Genomic DNA, 22,210 nt, shown 5'->3' on the forward strand with positions numbered 1-22,210 from the left:
ACTGGCAAACTTTTTGGACAAATAGTATATTTGCTGAACAATGCAGTTAAGGTCTTCGCAAAACTGTTACTGAATTTGCCATGAATTTGCCAAACAGTTTGTCTGAAAAGCAGGCATCAGTAGCAGCCTTCCCATAACCTTTAGCCTAGTGATTAGAGCACTCACCTAGTAGATGGGCGACAGGTTCAATGTCTCCCCTCTGCCTGATGTAGAGCAGGGGCTTGAACTTCTCTTATAATGCAGGAGGGGCCCTAACCCCCAGTCTATGGAGTATTATGCCATTGGGTTCTCGGTCTCCCTGATTGGAGCTGTTGTGAATAAATAATTAGTCATTGGAACAGGAACTTGACCTTGGCTCTCCCACCGCCAAGGTATTTGTTTCTTTTTTGCCCCCGCCTCCTCCTCCCCCGCCAGTGACTATTCATTGTCATTCAGAGTGGCAATTCACATTCACAATTTTTGGATTTGTTTCAACCCAACCCAATTTTTTTTTTAAATTGCCAGTGAACTGAAAAAAATCAGCTATTTGCTCCACTAACTGTGTTCCCTTGGGATTTTTCAATGAGACTCATGCTCCTACGAGCCAAAGTCCCAGTTTTCAAAAGTGAGCCCATAACAGTATGGCTACTCTGCAGCTGAGAGTGAATCTCCTGCCCAGGTAGACAGACTCACATTAGCCGGGCTCACACAAGGGTGCGTAAAATAGCAATGTGGCTGTTGCAGCCCTGGCACAGGCTCAGGCTAAGCCACCTGAGCTAGGATCTGAGAGGTGGGGTGGGCTTGAGCACAGATGGCTTGTGCAAGCCTCCCCTAGTGCTGACACTGCTATGTTTAGCACGGTAGTGCAGGCCTGTCTACTCAGGCTGGGAGGCTCACTCCTAGCTGCAGTGTAGACCGACCTTCAAAGTCAGTTAGGTGCTTTTGAAAATGTTACCTAAAGTGATTTGTATAAGATTATGCTGCAGAGTGATGACAGAACCAGAAAGGTAACCCAGGTAACGGAAAACCTTTCCAACATATACTAGGAAGGAGTCTAAAAGATTTTTTTCAACTTGTAGGGGAAACTAGAAAAAACATTGCACAGTAGGTATTGTTTTCTTTTGACTGAAAGATTTCAGTGCTAATGACAGGCTTTTTTGTTCCTTGTTGTGGGTATTTTGCTAAGAAATGAAATGGAATTATCTTGTCACCCATTCTTTGTTACAATTTATCAACTCAACTTATAAGTGAAATAAATGACACCTATAGTAAGTAATGCAGACTACTAAAGTTATGTGGTTGCTTTGCTTAAGAAACCCCACAGGTATATTTTCAGGGATAGAAAAAGAAACTGGTTATTTTTTGGCATATTTGAAAGACTAAAATTGACCTGCTCCAATGAAATATGACTTGCAATAAAAAGAAAAAAAAAAATCCAAAACCAATGTCTTTGATGGCGAGGTGTAATTTTTTAAAAACTATTGTACATATGCCAAAACTAATACAGCATTTATTTTAGGCAGGCATATTTTGAATCCATGACCCATATAAAAGAATCAATTGGCAGTGCCCTGTAGTCCTAGGAATTTGGTATTTTTATCTTTTGTTTAGTTTCTTCCCCATGTAATTCTGCCAATTATGTAAAATTTGTTACATACATTGACTTTTGAATTATGATTTGAAACTGATTTTCTAGTTAAATTGTTGTTGTAAAAGCCTTCTGAGATGCCTGCAAGAAAGGTGCTGTGTAACAGAAACTGGCTAACTTATATATACTGAATTACTGTTTCAATTGCTTTATTATGCTGCCAAGAACGTAAACGTTCTGAGAAGAAGGTAATGTATCTGGACAATCCTGCTGCTTCTTTTCTTTGGTGGATATTAATTTCATAACCCTCCTACTCTTTCTCCAGAATCAAATCATAGCCAAATTCAGCTGTCTAATATATTTACTGGGCTCCTACTGATGTAAATAGAAATCATGCACATGTCCAATGACAGAATTTTGTCCCAAGAGTTTAACTTAGAAGAAAATAGTGTATCATATTCCCCAGTAACTTATCCAGTACATTTGCTACTCTTTGTGGAAATTAGTTCCCCCTGAACTCATTTAGGACTGAATTCAGCAAGGTATTTAAGCATGTTCTATTGATTACTTCAAGTTATAAATATGTTTAAATGCTTTGCTAAATTAGGACGTTACTTCTGTACACACACATACCTTAGTTTTTAATTCTCCACCAGTATAAGCAGCCACTGCAATCTTGAAAAACATAAGCAGATATTTAGTTTGAGGAATGCTAAGCATTTCTTAAAAAAAAAAAAAAAAATCTCTTGGTACATAGAAAGCACAAGAGGACCATAACATGTCAGGTGTCCTCACATCTAAGCATATATTGGAATCCCAGTATCTAGTGGAAATTGCCATTTTAATGTCTACTGGAATCTACAGACTATTCATAATGTAGGAAGGCACAACAAGCAAGCGAGTTCTCCTTCTTCCTTATAGGATATAAAAGTAGAACAGTGCAAGTATCATGGTGTTTTGCATGGCGTACACTGTTTTCTCAGATTGAGCCTGATCCAAAGCCCACTGAAGCAAGTGCGGGGGGGGACTCCAACTGATTTCAGTGAATTTTGGATTAGGCCTCTAGGTGAGAGACAATGGGACAGAGAGAAAGATGCTACTATTCCTTTAGCAGGAAAAGATTGTGCACTTGCACATGCACACCCTAAGCTGGTGCAGGTTTCTTGAAATACTGTTTTAATTTTGAAGGAGAAGTAAAGTTAGAATAAGTATGGCCTTTTATTTCTCAACCATGCAACCATTGTTCTTACACTTACACTTGACACAACTTCTGTAAATATAGTCAGTGTTAGTTTTACTCACACAGGAATCTCATTGGTTTCAGCAGGACTATGTGGCAATCAGGATTTGGCCCGTAATCAGTCATCTTGCATGAGCAAGTATTTTGCCTGCTCAGTCACAAGCACACAAATCCATTCTCTCACAGACTCAATATTTTAAGTGGACTCACATTTTTCTGATTACATCTGAGAGTTCTCTACAATATGAAAATCCCTCATTATATTAAACTCTAAGATCCAGTTGGCCTATGGTGGCCTACTAGCCAGGCCAAGACTTGCCATATGTCTTGCCCAGATGGCTGTCACAGAAAAGGTTGGACTGCTCCTTCCACATTTATCCAAGAGCTTCAGATAATTCCCAGAGGAAATTACAAGTGGCTGCCTTCTGTAGTTGTCCAGCTGGTATCTTGAGGAGTATATCTGGCAATTATTTCCTTCTATGGTTTTATCTTGTAATAAAAATTCTCATCATCATTTAATTCCAGCAAGTACATTCTAAATGTACCAGAAACTGTAACAAAGACATTGATGATCATACAAGTAGATGTAATTATGGTGAAGCATTAAATAATCAGCCACAATATTCAAAAGAAAGTTATATTAGTTCCTTTTGGTTCAATAAAAGTTTATCTATGATAAATCTGTATACCATGGACAAGGAATTAACTTCAAAATACAAATTAATAATAAAATCTCAGCCCTAAAGTACATATATAACTACAAAGAAGTGAATATAATTTCTCATCACTGGTGAATTTGATCTGTTCCTTTTCTCACTTGCTTCATGTTTCATTGCAGATTGCTTAATATACACCATGTTTCTGCAGTGTCTAGTTGAACTGAACTATTTAATAGAATCATATTGGCTACAGGTCAGAATGGGGGGGGGGGGGGGAAGGAAATGGTATGCTTCCAAGATCCGCTCACATGAGGCATTGCTGTCAAAATATGGTGTCACGTGGTCTCTGGGAGCCGTAGGCCCAGCCATTCTCACTAGGCTCCAATAAGACACATGTGCTTTGGTGGGCTTCTCAGGCTTGGCTTCGACTCAGCGAAGCACATATGCCTCACTGGACTTTTTGAGCTCAGCTCCCCTTTGAAGGGGCTCCGGTAGTCTGCTAGGCTACTTCTTGTTTGGAGTGGGAGGATTGGCAGTATCTCCAAAGCCCAGTCACTCTCAGTAGATTGTCTTCATGATATGATCATTTGTCTCCTTTCTTACATGCTTTGATAAACAATGGAATATTTAATAATTTTACATGTCAACATCATCACTGGGCATCTGAGTTAGTCTCCACTGAGTTGAATGGGTCAGGTCACACCTCTCAGAGCTATTGTTTGAGGCTTTGCACAGACATGCAGAAGAGCTATACTTGCAGCTGCATCAGTTATACACCGTTCACATTGCTCATACAATAAAGCACTTAAAGCATGTGCTTTCAGTCCCATTGACTTCCATGGGATTACTCAGGTGCTTGAGGGTGGTTAGGGCCAGAGTACTCAGCACTTTTCAAAAATCAAGCCCCAAAACTTTATGCACTTTTTATAGAATATAAGGGCATATGATCAAGAGGATAAAGCACATGCCCAATATTAAAGCTCTCCCTTCAAATAAACCTCCTGTTATGGGTACCTGCTCACCACCATGGCACCTCCTGCTGGCCATCCTGGGGAATCACTCTGGTGGCTGCTGCACCCATCCTTTCTCCAGTCCCGGACCTGTGTCTCCCCGTAGTCCCAAAGTCCGCTTCACGGTACATCCCTCCGCCTGTGGCTCAGTCTCTGCTCCTCTCCCTTCCGGTGGCGGCAGGGGGATCCATTAGTCCTTAGCCACTTATATCAGTGGCCACAGCAGTCCAGAGTCAGGCCCTTACTTCAGGGCCTGGCTGCTCCCTGTCTGGATTCAGCCCTCGTCTTTGTCCGGCGCTTACTCCAGGGCCCAGTGGCTGCTCCTCCCCTGGAGCCAGCCTTGCAGTCCACTCCTGCCCTTGCTTCAGGACCCACAGCTGCTCCTTCCTTGGAGCCAGACTGCTCTATCTAGGGTGCTGGCCTGCTTCATCCTGCAGGCCAGCCAGCCTTCTCCCTTTGAGCTCCTGAGGGTGACTGCCTTCTCCCTCTGGCTGGCAGCCCTCTTATATGGGCTTGTCTGGCCCCGATTGGCTGCTTCCCTGCAGCCACTCCAGGGCTCTATTAACCCCTTCTTTGCTGGGGTGGGCCACCTGCCCCACCACACCTCCTCTACCTCAATCCATCCACTCCCCAGATGCCCAAGAAAATATATGGGCCATGCAGCATAGCCAGATGTAAATTTAGGCTCTGCCCAGGAAGCCAAGGACACCTCAAGGGAATAGGCTCCATATTATAGTTAATTGCATGAATGTGGTATTGAGATAAGATATGATTAGAAATGCATGTTCTCAGTAAAGCTGGGTTGGGAATTTTTTGCCTACCTGATTTTTTTTTTCCTTTAAAAAATGCCAGTTCTTCAACACTGAAACTGTTCCCAAAACCAGATTTGGTTTCAACAAATTTTGGTTTCAACAAATGGAGCATCGTGGCTCCATCTCTTGGGATTCTCGAAGGAGATGCAGACCACAGTTGAAGACCTTCCCTTCAAAGGTCCTTCCATTCAAATGTCAAAATTGAAACAGTGTTTCTCAATTATTGAAATTAAATGTTTCAGTTGACCCAAACCAAAATATATATAGGTCAGTGTTTTGGTTTGCAAGTATTTTTGAGATTTTGATTTCTGTGCCCAATGGCATCTGAAAGCTTTTTTACTTCCTTTTTCTGTTTCAACATCTATATACTTTTAATATTTTTGATGGGAAAACCTTGCAATTTCATAGATTTTTTTTCTTCAATTTGGACCCGTTTTGCAAAATTGAAATGAAATGTAAAATCCCTAAATCTCAAGGATTTCCATTTTCTTGCATATAGTTTTTTCACCATTCTGATAAATATCACAGCATGGATTTTGAGAGCAAATTAAAAAACATGTATTCTCTGCCTCATGTGTTTTAAATATGAGTCAAATTATGTGCTACTTTATTTCCCCTATTGAATGCTGTGGGAGTAGCATAGTGTGCAAGGTAGCACATAATTTGATCCCAAATATCTGATTAGTGCATTTTTTTTAAAGGGAATTGAGAGAAGATTCCTGGGTTTGTTTCCTTTCATTGGCTTTACTGGTCCAAAGCACACTGAGATTATGTAAACAACGACAATGTAGTCACTTATACATACTGCACAAATACAGATTACTGCCAGAACAGTGGTATGCTGTTCTCCTGTGTTGTTGCTCTGGCTATTCTGGTGGAAATTATGCCCGCTCTGGGCATAAAATTCTTGAGACAGATTCTCAGATGTATAAATTGACATAATTCCTTTGACTTTTGGCCCTTGGTATCTCTTTATTCATTTCATACAGCTTGTGTTGGATTCTCCTTCTGTCTGAGACAAGCAGAGTGATTCAGAGGAATAATTTAGGTTTTTTTATTGCTTTTTTAAAAAGCTCTTTAGGTGGTGGTTTGATCAGATGCAGCACACGTGTAAACTGCTGGCAAAGCAGTGGGGTTTGATCTTGCAATCAAAATAGTTCCATTCTCCACTGAACTCTTTCATAGAATCATAGAAGATTAGGGTCAGGTCAGACCTCAGGAGGTCGTCTAGTCTAACCCCCTGCTCAAAGTAGGACCAACTCCAAATAAATCATCCCAGCCAAGGCTTTATCAAACCGCACCTTTCTTTAGCACCGTCTGATAGTCTTCTGTGGCTGGGCAGCCTAATGGCTAGATCGCTGGTCTTTCAGTCTGTAAGGCCAGAGGGGATGGTAGGGGAACATGGGCCCTACTCCTCCACTGGGTCCCAGCGCAGGGCCGATCAACCCTTAAACAGGGGAGATAGGTCTCTTTCCTGGCAGAGGGTGGGTGAGGGGGGGTGGTCAAGACCTGCTTCCCTGGGCTATTTCTTACAAGTCTCTTCAGTTTGGGGCTTATTTGCAGGCTCCCTTTGGGAAGGGAGCCCTTACTTGCCTTAAGTGGCTGCACTGGCTGCCAGGTCATTGGTCCATCCCTTTGGGCAGGTAGACAGAGAGCTCCTGCCTCTTTGCCAATCAGCCTGCAGACTCCCCTTCTTTTCTCCCCCCCTCCAGGCCTAGCATTGACTGCAAATATAGTAGGTTGGGGCTGGCTGAACCTAAAGGTTTTCTTTAACCATTGCTCTACCAGATAGCAGTTTCTCTGTTCCCGCTCACGCTGTCTAACCTCTTGGGTTTTATATATGTGCAGCGTATGGAAAAAAAATACTAACCGCATTCAGTGCACCTGAGTGGGCCAAATTTTGGTTTTTGAGTGCCATGTTGTTGTTCATGGCTTTCAATTTCAATATGGCTGGTGACAGGCTTTATTTTAGAGACTTCATTTCCTTCTAGCAATCAGTTGTTTTCTTCCTTCTCTGGTAATCAAATACATCCTCTCTCCCTCTGCCAATTGATCTGCTTTACATTAGGATCTCTGATCACATTGCATGTTTTGGCATCTTATTTTCTTTGTCTCATTTCCTTCTTTCCAATAATCTCAGGTTTCTAATAAGTATTACACAGTTTACAGTTTTCACTTCTTCTCTGAACAGTAATTGATGCTTCAGTATTGGCCACACACATTATTTTAAAGCACAAACACATTATATGGTGTATGACAGTCTAGGTCAGTGTTTCTCAACCTTTCAAGTAGCAAGTACCCCCTAATTTCTGAAAATTTTAATAGGTACCCCAACACTCAATATTCAACGGGATTTTATATTTACAGACTAATGTGACCCATATGTTGGAAGATGGGCTGAGTATATAAGGCCATGATATGACAGATGTCAGATCTAGTGTGGGTAGAGTTACCATCTTTACACCAGGGCTGCACAACTCAAGTATGTACCTGGGGTAGAGGTGATGTTGGCCAAAGCTAGGAGGCTTTGAGCGGTTTGCCAATGCTGGGGAATATAAAGCGCCGCACCAAAATTTTTGCCATAGATTTGAGAGGAGGAAGGGATGAGAGAGAGACAGGGAAGGAGAGCGAGAGAGAGAGACAGGAAGAGAGGGTAACTGGTGAAATTTGGGGCTGTCATAGTTGTCAATTTCACTGCTCAGCTAGAGCAGTGAAATTGACAAGTTTTCTGGGCACTGGGCTTTGAGCCAGGGTCGGGGGCTGCCACTTGGGCAAGTTGCAGGTGGCTACCACCTGGCTGCCAGCCCGGGAGGTGGGCAACTGCCACCCAATCTGAGCTGGGGCAGTGGAGGCTTCCGCACCAGCTGGGACCCAGGGATGTGAGCAGGGGACTGCTGCCCGTCTTCAAGCCGGGGCGCAGGAGGCTGTCGCTTGGCTCGGAGCTGGGGCACGGGTGGCTGTCCCCCAGCTCCCGAGACTCAAGAGGCTGCCACTGGGCTCCCACCTGGGAGCTGGGACCTGGCGGGAAGTGAGGAGCTGCTGCCTGCCTCCCCCAGAAGCTAGTGGCTGCCGCCTGCCTCCCAGCTGGGAGCTGTGACAGGGCGGGAAGTGGGCGGCTGCAACCCAGCTTCCTGGAACTGTGGCGGCTGCTGCCCCGCTCCTAGCTGGGAGCTGGGATCGGGTGGAAAGTGGGCTGCGGCCATCCGGCTTCCCCAGAAGTCGGCAGCTGCCGCCCACCTCCCCTTCATTCATTTTTCCCCCGGGTACCTCCTGCCTGTGTCTTGTGTACCCCCAGGGGTACGCATACTACAGGTTGAGAAACTATGGTCTAGGTAGAAAGCTGTGCTTATTAACTTTGGAGAATACAAATCAGCTTCATCCACCCCTTCCCAAATATCTATTGGCCTGTAGAGTTATTAGATTGTGCAACTTTTCTGTGTTATCATTTACTTGCCAAGGACCAGAGCCATCAAAATCCTGTGTGTCTTTGATTGGCTAACAATTGCGGGCACTCAGTTGTATTATAAGTCCCCTTCTGTGCCAATCTGCAGAGCAGATGAGTTGATACATCCCCTAATTAGAGTCTCCACGCTCTTTATCTTAAACTGTAGCCACTCATGCTTTTAGCTCTGGAGGTTCCCCAGTTCAGTTTGCAATGTGTTGGCCAATATGGCAGCCATCACATCAGTACCTTGCAGGGTTGGGCCCTAAATATTCTGTACTGCCATTCGTCTTGTGTAGTCATTTGTACTTGTGCAGAGTGGGTGTAAGATGCTAGTTTTCTGACTTGGTAGTGTTTTGCTTCCCATTTGCAGTCTATTATGCACAGGTGTAAATATTACAGGTGACCCCACATGGTGCAAGGAACGACAGAATTAAACCCAATATCATATTTCAGCTTTTATAATTTGCCATTTAGGTTTTATCCATTCTGTGCTCAAAGTTCTTGATTTGCGAGTGAGGAAACAAAACAATTATACATCCATCATGTGCCCTAATTCAAGATTTATAGTCACTTTAACACTCAGGCAGCTCATCATGCAATGCTATTTGGGTTTTTTTTTTTTATGTTTTCTGTTCATATATTTTGAATTAAATGGTAAAGGCCCCTTTTTCAAACCATGACAACTAATGATGCATTTACTTTGCTTTAATACAGATCTGGTACTACACAAACAGCATCTTCAGTGAAGCTGGGATAAGTCATAAAATGATCCCTTATGTTACCTTGGGTACCGGTGCTATTGAGGTTTTGTCTGCTGTTTCTTCCGTAAGTTGAATAATAAACTGGAGATGTGTACATTTTAATTATAAATAACCCCTTAAAATTACTGACTTAATGTTGAAATAAATAAATGTTACTGATGTATTATTTCTTTATTGATGTTAAAATACTTTATCATCAACTGTATATCGATGATTAAGTTAAACAGCTGGAAAATACCATAGTTGAATCCAATCCTAGACCCACATTCCATAGTTGTGTAGGGTGTATAAATCCCAGAGTGGCATTTAAACTGCATAGCAACTGCTTCAGTATTTATCAGTTTATCCAGATAGCGAGCTGTGAAACTTCTCACGTAAATGAGCAGGAAGCAGAACTTAGAGAAGTTCATCCTGAAGATTCCAACTACCATGTCTGACACCTGGCTTTCTATGGAAGAATCCTTGACTTTGTCCTGGAAGGAAGGAAGCTTCAGAGGCTGCCCATATGGCTGCTTCACAGGGGTATTTCCACTTCTTTGCCTGCAGAGCAGAGGCTGAGTGGATGTTCCTGGGCTCAGGGTTGGGCTAAGTAAAAAAGATAAGTCATTTTGTACTTCAGAAACTGTGACTTCTCTCACTCGCTATCAAAAAGTGGTTCTGTGACAATTATTCCATAGTGATTAATGAGTATCAGGCAAAATTCTTCCCCTTTCATGGTGTACATGCAAATGTTTGTTTGTAAACCAGCCTGTCATTTTAAACAGTGATGGGAAAGTTGAGCAAAACAACCACACCAACAATGATGATATGGAGGTTCCAAATTTCCACGTTCTGACTACTGGCCCCCTCAGTAGCAAATACAAAGTTCTTTAGCACCAGAATGTATAATGCACCATGAATGTACCCTGAATTCAAATGCTAGAAATCCTCATAAAGTTTTTGATGGAGAAATAATAGTCACATACAGTTTCCTCCCCTCCCCGCCCCACCACCCCCAAAATAGCAAATTTGATTAGACAACGTGATTCACTATTGTGACAAATTTAAAACTGAAGATACTTTCAGTAGTTGAATAAACTGCTCATTGCTAGTGCAAGAATATTTTTGTTTGCACTATTACAATAAAAAAAGATTAAAATGTTTTTTGGAATGCAGTGTTGCAAACCAAAAGATTGCCTGCACAAGTAAATTTCATACTTTGTTATGAACTTTTTAATTAAATCTTTATCTGCATATATGAATACCATTAATATTACATAATCATGTTGGGATTTAAAGCATTTTTAAATGTCAGAGGAACAGTCTTGGCAAAAATCCATTCTATAGGGATAATAACTGCTTTGTGGCCTCTTAAATGTTATACTAAACCAAGCTATCAACATTATTTTCATATTGTACAGGACATAAGGAGATCTTAAATGTCACAAAGGCCTTCTCCTGATCTTTGTACTTTTCCAAACATCTATTTTTAGATTTGTGAGGCTCTCAGTTTAGAGGCATAGCCACACTTTCAAATAAATGGGACATTATTGTAATATTTTTTGTTTAAGATAAACATAGAAAAGTGATCTGGCTGATATTTTTATGGGGAAGGTGCTGATTTTTGTTTTCTGGCAAGAACTGAAAATTACATGAAGATATCCCCATTGCATAAAAGCCATTCTATAAATAGTCTGTTGTCTTTTCAGTGGGTTCCATACCATCAGTTTGTAGGGCATGTCAGAGCACATTGTTAGATTGAATAAGAAGTGGATATGTCTAGGTTAGTTCCTGGTATCTCTGATTTTTTCAGTAAGTTTCTCATGCCTGAGAGGTTATTTTTAATTCCTTTCTTTTATATTCTGTCTGTTTGCTTCTCCTCTGGAAATTCTGATGTATAGAAATGTCCCACCTCTTTAAACATGTTCTCTGAGATGCACTGAAACATTGCTTTATAGCCTTAATTTTATTTCAAGACTCCTTGGACACATTTTATTGTTCCTGTTTAAAGGGATACCAACTTGAATTTTACACTGCCATTTGAAAATGTTGTACTTCTCTTGTTACAAGTAACTACTAAGATTGCTATCATTAGAAGAGATTGGAAGGGGAAGTGTTTTTCTTTTCTGCCCCCGCCCCCAGTTTGTTTACTTTGTGCATTTGCCCTTTATGTATAGTCAGTTTCACTGTTTTGTTGATGGCAAACTGCATCACTCTGATGTACTGCTCTGCAGGGGAGTTCATAAGCTCTTCCCCAGGAATCTGCAATAGGGTGTTTACTAGTAGCAACCAAGCTGAAACTGAAACCAATTCATCATCAGGAATAGAACCTAGGAACAAAGCACAGGCCCCTACCAAATGAGCTAATGAATTACCTCCAACAGGAGACTATTTTCCTCTTTGTGGACTAGCCATTAGAGGGTCCATGATGCAATTAGGCAGTAGGTTATACAGGCAGGATGCTGTTGTGTAAAAAGACAACAGAGTATTTGGTAGTAGTGTTTTGGGTCTACCCAACAGATAGCAGAAAAGAAAAAACTTTATATATTTTTGACAAAGAATCTAAAAAACATTCAATGCACAATAAATCCTTAAAACAGTAATAGAAAATTCAAGTGTCCCTTTAACTTACCTCCTGGGAATAACCAGTAATAATAATGGTAGATGCAATCCTAGAGGAAAAGCAAATATACAATAATTACAATATTAATTTGCCCCTTTACAGCACTGTCTCTTCAAAGCACTTTACAAATATTATTTTGTTAGTCTATGGCCATTACATTAATCTATTTGGTTGCTTGCTATTCGCAAGCTTTAATTATAGCTCTTCACTCTTTCTATAGAGTAGAAATCCCAACAGTCACATAAACAAACAAGAACTTGAAAACTGAAATGCAAATATTGCTGTAAACTCCACTGTTCCCAAGCTCAGGCCCAGACTGAAACTCTTGTCTAGTATGATTCATGAAAAATCTACAGCCATACCACTTTGTGCTCCAGCACTTATGATCCCACCAGTTCAGTGGGGACGTATAGGCTTATTATTTGAATGAAAGACCAGAGGAACACTTAAATGCTGCAGGAAGTGGGATCAGTGATTCAGTATAGTAGATGGCACTCTTTCTTCTAAGCCGTTGCTGAGCCAGTGTCCTAGTACAGTGTTATGAAGGACTGTGCGGCTGAAGGTGCTGCTTTTTTAGAGATGTAGGAAAAAAAGTGGTTCTGGCCATTTGTGCTTATTAAAGATCCCATGGTACTTTTAATAAAGTAGTAGGGGTGCTAACTCCAGACTCATGGTTGTCATGTTCTCCCTTACATTTTTAGTCAGGTATGCAGTCTTCACTTGATGAACTATTTATCAATCAATTCAAAGATCCAGTTGTGCAACACATGCTCATATTAGTAACTTCATTTATATGAGCGGTTCAGTTGAATTCAATTTGTTTGTGAAGCACTTTGGAATCTTTCAGAATGAAAGGTACTGTGAAACCTAAGTAGCTTTTTTAGAATTATTATTTACTAATAAATACAGATTGTAATGAGAAAATAGTTTCTGTGAATATTACTGTTTTTTTAAAAAATTACAGCAGCTCCAAAATATTCTCTATTGCTTTTTTCCCATAAAGTGGTTGTGAAAAGATTTACAGCCTTTTAAAAGCATTTTCCCCTTTAATAAAATTAACCATGGAACAAAAAACTGTTAATTTTATTCAAGAGCAATATTGATGCAGAACATCATCTATAACTTTAGCCAGCTATAAATAATTGCCCATGCGAGCCAGCATTTGGTTTTCTAAATTGACTGCCATGCTAATTTGTTTAGACTGCATAACATTTCAATAGTATGATTTTTAGATGATTAAACCTTTAATGTGTTTCACTTAATCCTATGAAAGCTCTCCCAGATATGTGTGGTAAGTGTTAACCAAAGAATACTCAATGATTTATTCAGTGTATAAAGCACTGTATTCTTTTGGACACACAGAAGGTTCTTTTTTGAGTAGTGTTCCTAAGGGTGCTCCACTCCAGGTGTGTCTGCGTTCCTGAACCTATGATTGGAAATTTTTGGTAGCAGTGCGTGTTTGGGCCGCACATGCGCCCTCCCTGCCATGTGCCTTGTTCAGCTGCTATATGGTATTATGTGGCCAAACCACTCTCAGTACCTTCTCAACCACCCTTGGCCTGAGACAGAGCCATTAGCAAAGCCTGTTCATAGTGACTTTCTTAGTGATACCTTTTGTTTGTAGGGGTAGAGTTTCAGTTAGAGTTAAAGCCCTTTCTCTCTCAACCCTTTCCTTATTCTTAAAATAATTTTAAAAATTTTGTTTTCAATCTTACCTATGTTAGCATAGTTACTCTTTCCTACTTCTTCCATTAGGGAAGTGAACCCTAAAAAGGGGGTATGCCTGACTCCCTTGGGTTCAAATATTGCCTCACCTGCTGGGAAGCCACTCCCATCAGTGTTGGTCAGTCACATTTTATCCACTGCCTCGGAGAGGCACATGTGCCTCAAAAGTGCACATAAGAACATAAAAATAGCCATGTTTGGGTCCATCTAGCCCAGTATATTGTCTTCCAACAGGGGCTAATGCCAGCTGCTTCAGAGGGAATGAATAGAACAGGTAATCATCAAGTGATCCATCCTGTCAGCCATTCCCAGCCTCTGGCAAACAGCAATCCCTGCCAGTCCTGGCTAATAGCCATTGATGGACCTATCCTCCATTAATTTATCTAGTTCTTTTTTGAGCCCCGTTATAATCTTGGCCTTCACAACATCCTCTTGCAAGGAGTTCCACAGGTTGCCCGTGCATTGTGTGAAGAAATACTTCCTTTTGTTCATTTTAAACCTGCTGCCTATTAATTTCATTTGGTGCCGCCTAGTTCTTGTGTTATGAGAAGGAGTAAATAACACTTCCTTTTTTACTTTCTCCAAACCAGTTATGATTCTATAGACCTCTGTAAACCCCCCCATTAGTCATCTCTTTTCCAAGCTGAAAAGTCTGTCTTACTAATCTCTCCTCGTATGGAAGGTTTTTCATACCCGTAATCATTTTTGTTACCCTTTTCTGTATCTTTCCAATTCCATGTTGCCTTAAGCTCAAGGCAAGAACCTGAAAAAGCCCTGAACTCAAACTAAGACTCCTTACGATGGAGAGTTCACTCTAGCCAGCTTCTGATCCTGACTCTGGGCCTCCTTCCTCGGACAGCAGTCCTCTCTGACAACAGCCTCAGAACAACACTCCCCCTTGGCTGTGCAGAGGAAATCATGAGAGTGCCTCACAAAAAATGACTAAGAAGCAGCCACAAGTTCCCCAACCAGGGAACCAGCCAAAAAGAAATCCCTGGCACAGTTGGTAACTTCAGTATCAACGAGTGCATGGCTGAGTACCTATCACCATTTGTAAGACCAAGGACCCTAAGAGGGCAGGCTCGGACAGAACGGCACCTCCAGGAGAAAGTGGTAGCAAAGATAAATACAGCTCCTCAAAAACAGCAGTGACAGACCTGCTCAGGCACTCAGTATCGAGTTGATTGATACTGCAAAAGATTACGGTGGTGCCTGCTGGATACCCATGGCACCAATGACCACTTCCATTATAGTGGCACCGACGCCACTGATTTCCACAGTACTGATGACGATTCTGGTACTGCAGGAATTTAGATTTCCAAAGGACTTACTGGTCTCAGAAACACACATGAGTCTTCGCTGCAGGGCACTGACATAATTGCAGTACACATCTCATCCCATTACTTACATGCATTACCAACCCAGTCTACCTCACTATCCAGGACTGCTCTCCAGCTCTCTAGTGATGATGACGAGGAGGAGGAAGAGGAGATTTATCTGGTTTCAGCACAGCGCTACCCATCACTGCAGGGAGCTCCCAAATCGAAACATATGCTCATACAAGATACCACCAGAGTAGACCTGACCCAAAGGTTGATATGGACACCCGTGGTGCCCCACCCATGCCCTTTCCATGACCGCTACTTCTGGAACCCGTATTTCTTTGTCTTCTCCTGACGAAACTGTCATGCCTCCCCCACCAACAGCAGCAGATGATTTCAAGGAATTTCAGGATCTCTTCAAGAGAATAGTGGATTCTCTGCAAATTCCACTTGACGAGGTTAAAGAATCTCAACATAAATTGTTTGACATATTCCAGACAACAGTATCAGCGAAAATTGCACACCCCATTAATGAGGCACTGATGGATGCAACAAAAACTATCTGGCAGACACCAGCAAAAATATGCCTCACTTCTTGTCTTTCCTCTTGTAAGTATTATGTACCCCCTAAGGGCACAGACTTTTTATTTTCCCACCCTACACCAATTTCATTGGGTGTCAATGCTGTAAATGAATGTGGCAGACAGCACCACACTAAAACAACTCCATGTAATAAAGACAGGAAGCATTTGGATTTATTTGGATGCAAACAGTGAGCAAACATTTGGTTTTCTAAATTGACTGCCATGCTAATTTGTTCAGACCACATAACATGTTGATAGCAGGAATTTTTAGATGATTAAACTTTTAATGTCTTGCTTAATCCTATGAAAGCTGTCCTGAGTATGTGTGGTAAGTGGTAGTCAAAAATATTCAATGATTTGTTCCGTGTAAAGCACTGTATTCTTTTGGACACAAAGAAGGATTTACTAATTAATCTCTGTTCATGAGTTCATCCTCATTTTGCAGTTTTCAAATGTAACTGTCTGTGATCCTTATGAAGCAAATTTTTGAGCTGAAAGATACTTAGACCTGTTTCATACCATATACAAATGTAAAATCTAGAAATGCTGTAGCACAGCTACTGTCCCAGGAAAGTTTCAAGAGCATTTGACATTCTTTTATGTGTATGTGTGCGTAGTGGTTGTGTTTTACTACATGGGGAATCTGACTTCATTAATGTAGGGCCAGATTATGATCACCTTATTCACCCTGAGTAGTACCTTAATCCACAAGTACATTGAGGTCAATGTGACTATTTCTGGAGTAAGATACTACTCAGTGTGAATAAAAGTAATCTGGGCCTTTGGGTCACTTTTTATAACAATTACTACTAGTATTGGAAAGATGAGGTAATGGCCTCCAGGCAAAGGTGACAATAGAGGCATAGGATGGTGGTCTTGGTTGGCAGTGGTGGGTTATGCTGTGCCTATGCACTACCACCACCTTTAGGGCTCAGAAGGCTGGTCTTTTTTTCCCTTCTGATAATGAGAGTCGGAAGTACCACTGCCACGACTTTATGTTGTAATTCTCTGGAGTGTCCAGGTACCTCATTCTTTGCTTTGCTACATTTGCTGCCCTCATGGTTCTTGTGTTTGAATTTAGCATGCTTCAGTGCTGTGCGGTATAGTGTCTCAGATCGTGCCTCAGAAACTTGAATGCTAAAATCAAATACAAGACATAACTGGCCGTGCTTGGATAGTGCTACTTATATAATCATTTTCACCACATAAACATGCTATGAAGTTTTGTGGGACTATATTGATAATTTCTAAGTGTTAAATAAATATTTACTATTTCTCATATTATGTGAAAAATCATTGAGAGAGGCATGTTTGTTTATTATTCAGCCCATATATAGGTCACCTATCACGAAGCATCCAAGCACTGTCCCTTAAAAAACAAAGTACCAACCACTAAAATCTACCACAAAGAGCCAACCAGTTCAAGTTCAAGCTCTAGTCTATCTAAGAAAGTAATTTGGTCCAAGGCAAAACCCAGCCCTCCCTCTAACCACCTCATCACCAAAAAGGGTCACTTCCCAAAACCATAGTTTAACAGGATGAGAATAAGGGAGTATTATAATAACACTTAGCTCTTATGCAGTGTTTTTCATCTGCAGATCTCATAGGAGGGAAGCATCATTATCCCAGTTTCTCAGATGGTGAAACTGAGACAAAAAGAGGTTAAATGACTTGTCCAGGTCATACAGGTAGTCAGTACGTGAACCAGGAATAGAATTCAGATCTCCAAAGTCTTGTTCCAGTTCATTGGATCGTGCTCCATTTACTAGTACAAATAGCGCATGTATAGAGACTCGGAAAGTCAGAGAGAGAGGTCCCAAAAACTTCAAAGATAGACCAGCTGGAATAGATGGGGACTTCAGCATGCCTAAAAGAAGGGGATTCCAATGGACCTCCTTCAGAAGGAGTTCTCCTGCTGAGGACCTTTTGACTGAGAAGACCCTGCCCACAGTCTGATCCAGAGAGACCCTATAGACCAATGCCATCTCTTGCTGACAGCTGAATGAAGGGTGCTGAATGAAGGAAATGCTCAACACCTTGTCATAGGAGGGCATAAAAATTTACTCCCCCCAAGTTGATGCAAGAGTCAAGACATATATAATATATATATATATATATATATTAATTAAAGTGTGTTTGTGTTGGTGTGTCCAAACTGAGTGCTTCAGGCTAAACTTCTAAATCCATATTTAGGCACCTAAATAAAAGCGGCCTGATTCTTTTGTTTCTTTTTTGCAACAGCATGGTTCATGTTGTAGAAGAAATGACTATGCTGTGAATAAAGGGTCTATAAGTAAAACTTTAAATCAGAAAGTCCATCCATCTCTCTGGTTTCTCTATTACTCTTCTTTTCTTGTATGCAAATGACCATACCCCGGATGATGAATAGACATGAGAGTGATGTAGATTTGATTATCCACTTAATCCTATTGCTTAAAATGGAAATAGCACAGAAGTGGCATGTCACATTAATCACATGCATCTGAATCTAAAAAGAAGCTTTTATTCAGGACAGTATCAGTTAGAAGTATATCAGGAGAAAAAAGTAATATAAATAATGATAATTTTAATATTGAAAAGTAGTAGAGCATATTTAATAGCAGGGCTTAAGATATTAAGAGAGTGTAATTGGGAGGTTTCTTAACAAACTTGGAAGTTGGGGAAATTTTTAAATGAATTATTCAGGAACCTACCATAAGAATTGCAAAATTGGGACCCGTTAGCAATTCCACTTCCTTATATAATCATTTTAACCTCATAAACATGTTCAGTATTTTTAAATATGCTCTGATTTCATTATGTCAACACCAGTTCCTCCAGTTATCTGAAGTGGAAGTGATTAGCAATTGGGTTTTTAACTCTGTTTTTATTCAAAGGAGTTGTCAGTCAGAAGGTAGTTGTGTATGATCACTTATCATTGACTGGTGGTATAGGAAGTTGTATTGCTGCCTGAAAAAAAATGACATCAGTGGAATTTGAAGGTTTCAATATTATTTGCACAGAGGTCAAGAATTTCAGCGTTATGTTAATCACAGGAACCACAGCTCCTCCTTCCCAGGTGTGTGTGCTTATGATCTCACACCAAAGTGCTATATTTTGTACTATTTGGCAGGTAGCATAATCCAATATAGTAGAAAGCAATTGCACTTTTTCTGTAATCATAGGTGAACACATGCAGAACTTCCTTTTACGCCATATATAGTAGCTTAAGTTACAAAAATATTTCTACCAGTTTTTACTGGTTTGAGAAATATTCCTAATACAGATAAATGGTGAATGCAAACCAATAAATGCTTTAAAACTGGTAAAAACATTTTTCACACTGAATAATTCCAAAACATATAAGTGGGTTTTGTTCATTAACAACATTTGAGCAAGTTATGATCTGTCAAAAGAGGGGCTTATAATCAGTCATATGTTATCTTAACTGTAACATTCTTTACCAGTGAAAAATGTAATAACTCATTACAAGATCAATGACATTTATGACTATCTTTTTATTTATTTGTTGAACTTTTCTTTTCTTTTCTTTTTTAGCTTTCTATTTAATTTCAGTAGAGCACTGGGATCAATAAGAGAAGGGAAATGGTAAACTCAGGAAGTATTACCATATCATAAATACAAATAACAACAAATATGTAATGGAAAAAACCTCACGGTAAATCGTACCCCAGACTGTGAAAAGAATACTTTGGTGAAGTTGCATTTTGCTTCCTTCCCATAGTTTTTATTTTCACTGAAAACCAGTAAGAAATATTTTAAGAGTCAAATGATTTCTTAGTTAAGAGAATGTTAAACTTTTCATACCAGATGTAAGGATGTGGTGGCACTCTCACACTGCTTGTAATACACTCTTACAAATGAATAACACTTCTTTTCACTTGCTCCATAGACTGCTTCATTAATTAATTGTTCATTATAACATTTTAGTATCCAGCACAGTTATACCCGTATAACTAGACAAAGAGATCATGCTTATATTCCTATTTAGAATAATGAAGATCTCTTCAACTTATTACTTGAAATAACTAGAATAATCCAAAGTTGAAAGTAAAATGGATGAAAATAGTGCATGAATCCAAAATAACTTGCATTGTAGACATGATTTCTGAAGCATGACAATATCAAGCACAGTTTACAGCCGAAGCTACAGTAGCATGAAATTTCTTTAACTTGAAAATACAAATATACCTCCTGGACTGACATATGGCAGGAGAAGTATTTCTAAATGCTTTCAAGGAAAAAGAGGTACAGAAAAACTGAAGCTAGTTTTTAACTGTCTTGTGTCTTATATTGCATCAGTTTCCATTGTGCTTTATAGATGACGACCTTATGCCGAGAGACAGACTCTGTGCATGGTTTGTATGATGGTTTAACAGAAGAGTCCTACAGGAATTCTGTTTTTAAAAATAACACTGTTTGTTTGCACTCTTACAAATGAATAACATTTCTTTTCACTTGCTCCATAACCTACTTCATTAATTAATTGTTCGTCATAACATTCTATTTCTATTTGTGACTTACCATATGAACTTGTAGGAAGTTCTAGTTTCAAGACAATAACGACTTACATTTTGGTGAACTGCAAAGCTGAAATGAAAACTTAGGCCTGGTCCACAGTGAAAAGTTTGTACTGCTATAGCTACGTATTTAGGGGTATGATTTTTTACCAAAATAACAATGCTGGTGAAAGCCCTAGTATATAGGTAGTTATACTGGTATAACTGTGCTTTATACCAGTATAGTTTATGCTGGTTTCCAAACTGACATAAATTACACTGATACAAACACTTTCATACTGATATAGCTATCGACAGTAAGCTGGTATTGTCTGTATAGTTAAAACACCAAAACTTTCTAGTGTAGACCTGCCCCAAGCCACTCTCGGGCAGGGACATTCAGAACATATTTCTATCATGTTTTTGGAGACAAAAAAATAAGTTTCTTTACCTTTTAAAATTCTTTTATTCCCTCTGTGCAATTTCCTTACATGTTCTGTTTAGCTACAGGCATTCCAGAAGGTGTCATTCTATGACTTCATTATTGCAATCAGTATTACATGGAGGCACGGAAAATTATGTAAAGGTGATTAACTCTCTCCTGTTTGTTCATCACAGACTATATTATGGGGACTTCCCTGCATAAGGGAGATAGGGCTTGGTCATGCAAGGGGCTGAGTGCTCTGCCCCAGATCCAGCAAAGCACTTGCACATCACAGGAGTACCCCCGTTGTGAAACTTGTGCTTTGCTAGATCAGGGCCAAAGCGCTCAGCACTTTGCAGGACCAAGTCCCTAGGGCATGGTCTAGTTGGAGCACAGAGATCTGTCTTCTATTCCCAGCTCTGCCAAGGATTTGCAGTGTGGCATTGGGAAGGTCTCTTGGGCCAAATTTTTCCAAATACCACTAACATGGGGTGCCTCTGTTTTGACCCATAGTTACTGGGCTTGAGTGTGTTTACTTGTGCAACAGGGAAGAAAAATTCTCTCCATACTAGTGAAGTTCTGTGGCCTATGTTGTGAGGTTAGGCTAGGTGATTGTAGTGGTCCCTTCTGGCCCAAAAATCTACTTGGGCTGGTTTCTTTCGTCCACTAAGTTCACTTAGTGCTGCATATCATACACCAGCTAACCCCACGTGCTTCCAGCATAAAGGGGGCTGTGATGGAGCCAGACTCCACTATGCCAGTATGGGAGCTCCAGTGGCCAAAGATAAAGTTTGTCTTCTGCTGGGGCTAGTGATTAGGGAGCTGCAAGCAGCTTCTGCCACTGTCACCGGTGCTCCAGCAGAGTTCATATTTAATGGAAAATTGGGACCTATGAATGGGTACTCGGTGTCTGAAAAATCAGGCCATAAATGTCTCAGGTGGGCATCCAAAATTAGTGGACATTTTTGAAGATTTGAGCCTCAACTTCTCTGTTCATTTTTTCCCCCTGCTGTAAAATGAGGATGTTAGAATTACCTGCCTCACAAGTTGTGCTCCGTTGGGGACGGAGCGCTTCGTATTTTTAGATCTCAGTGGTGAAGAGACAGGCGGACAGGAAGTGCCCAACCAGCAGTTTATTCACGCAGCACTTAAGTTACAGATTTTGGGCTGCTGCTAAGCTGTTAAGAGTACAATTCAGGGATTCAGGCGCTTACCAGCAGGAGGGCAAGGAGACCCATGCTTTGCCCTATGAAGTGAGTTGCAACCAGGAAACCGGCCCATCTGAGACATCCGCTAGTGCCTCAACGGATCCATGGAGAGTCTCAACAGGGTGGGTCCTGGGAACTCCTAATATACTCTTCTTTCCTTAAGCCTTACAATAAGCGTTACCCAGCAACAGGTGACGTGTATCTCAACCCACATGGGGATTGGGCCTTAACACTTGTTTTTCATTATTTTATTGGCCATTTGCTAAGGGCTTTTTGCAATAAGGTGATGTCAGTTGTTTATCACTAAAGTTGCTGATTTTGCTGCTAAAGCTGCTAATTTTCTGCTGACCCT

The 22,210-nt window shown here is 40.6% G+C and overlaps 1 protein-coding gene across 4 annotated transcripts in view; it reads left to right on the forward strand.

The window, feature by feature from the left end:
• The window catches only part of SLC2A9 (solute carrier family 2 member 9), a 222,903-nt gene that overhangs the window by 113,465 nt on the left and 87,228 nt on the right, over positions 1–22,210 (forward strand). For all 4 annotated transcript variants that reach the window (XM_067530346.1, XM_067530349.1, XM_067530347.1 and 1 more), the window contains one exon: positions 9,448–9,558. In XM_067530346.1, coding sequence (XP_067386447.1) covers positions 9,448–9,558 — 111 coding nt within the window. The remainder of the gene's footprint in view (positions 1–9,447; positions 9,559–22,210) is intronic.

The sequence above is a fragment of the Emydura macquarii genome, unplaced genomic scaffold, assembly GCF_026122565.2.
Source record: "Emydura macquarii macquarii isolate MOO-44397 ecotype Brisbane River unplaced genomic scaffold, CSIRO-AGI_Emac_v2 contig_3062, whole genome shotgun sequence".
NCBI classification, from domain to species: domain Eukaryota; kingdom Metazoa; phylum Chordata; order Testudines; family Chelidae; genus Emydura; species Emydura macquarii.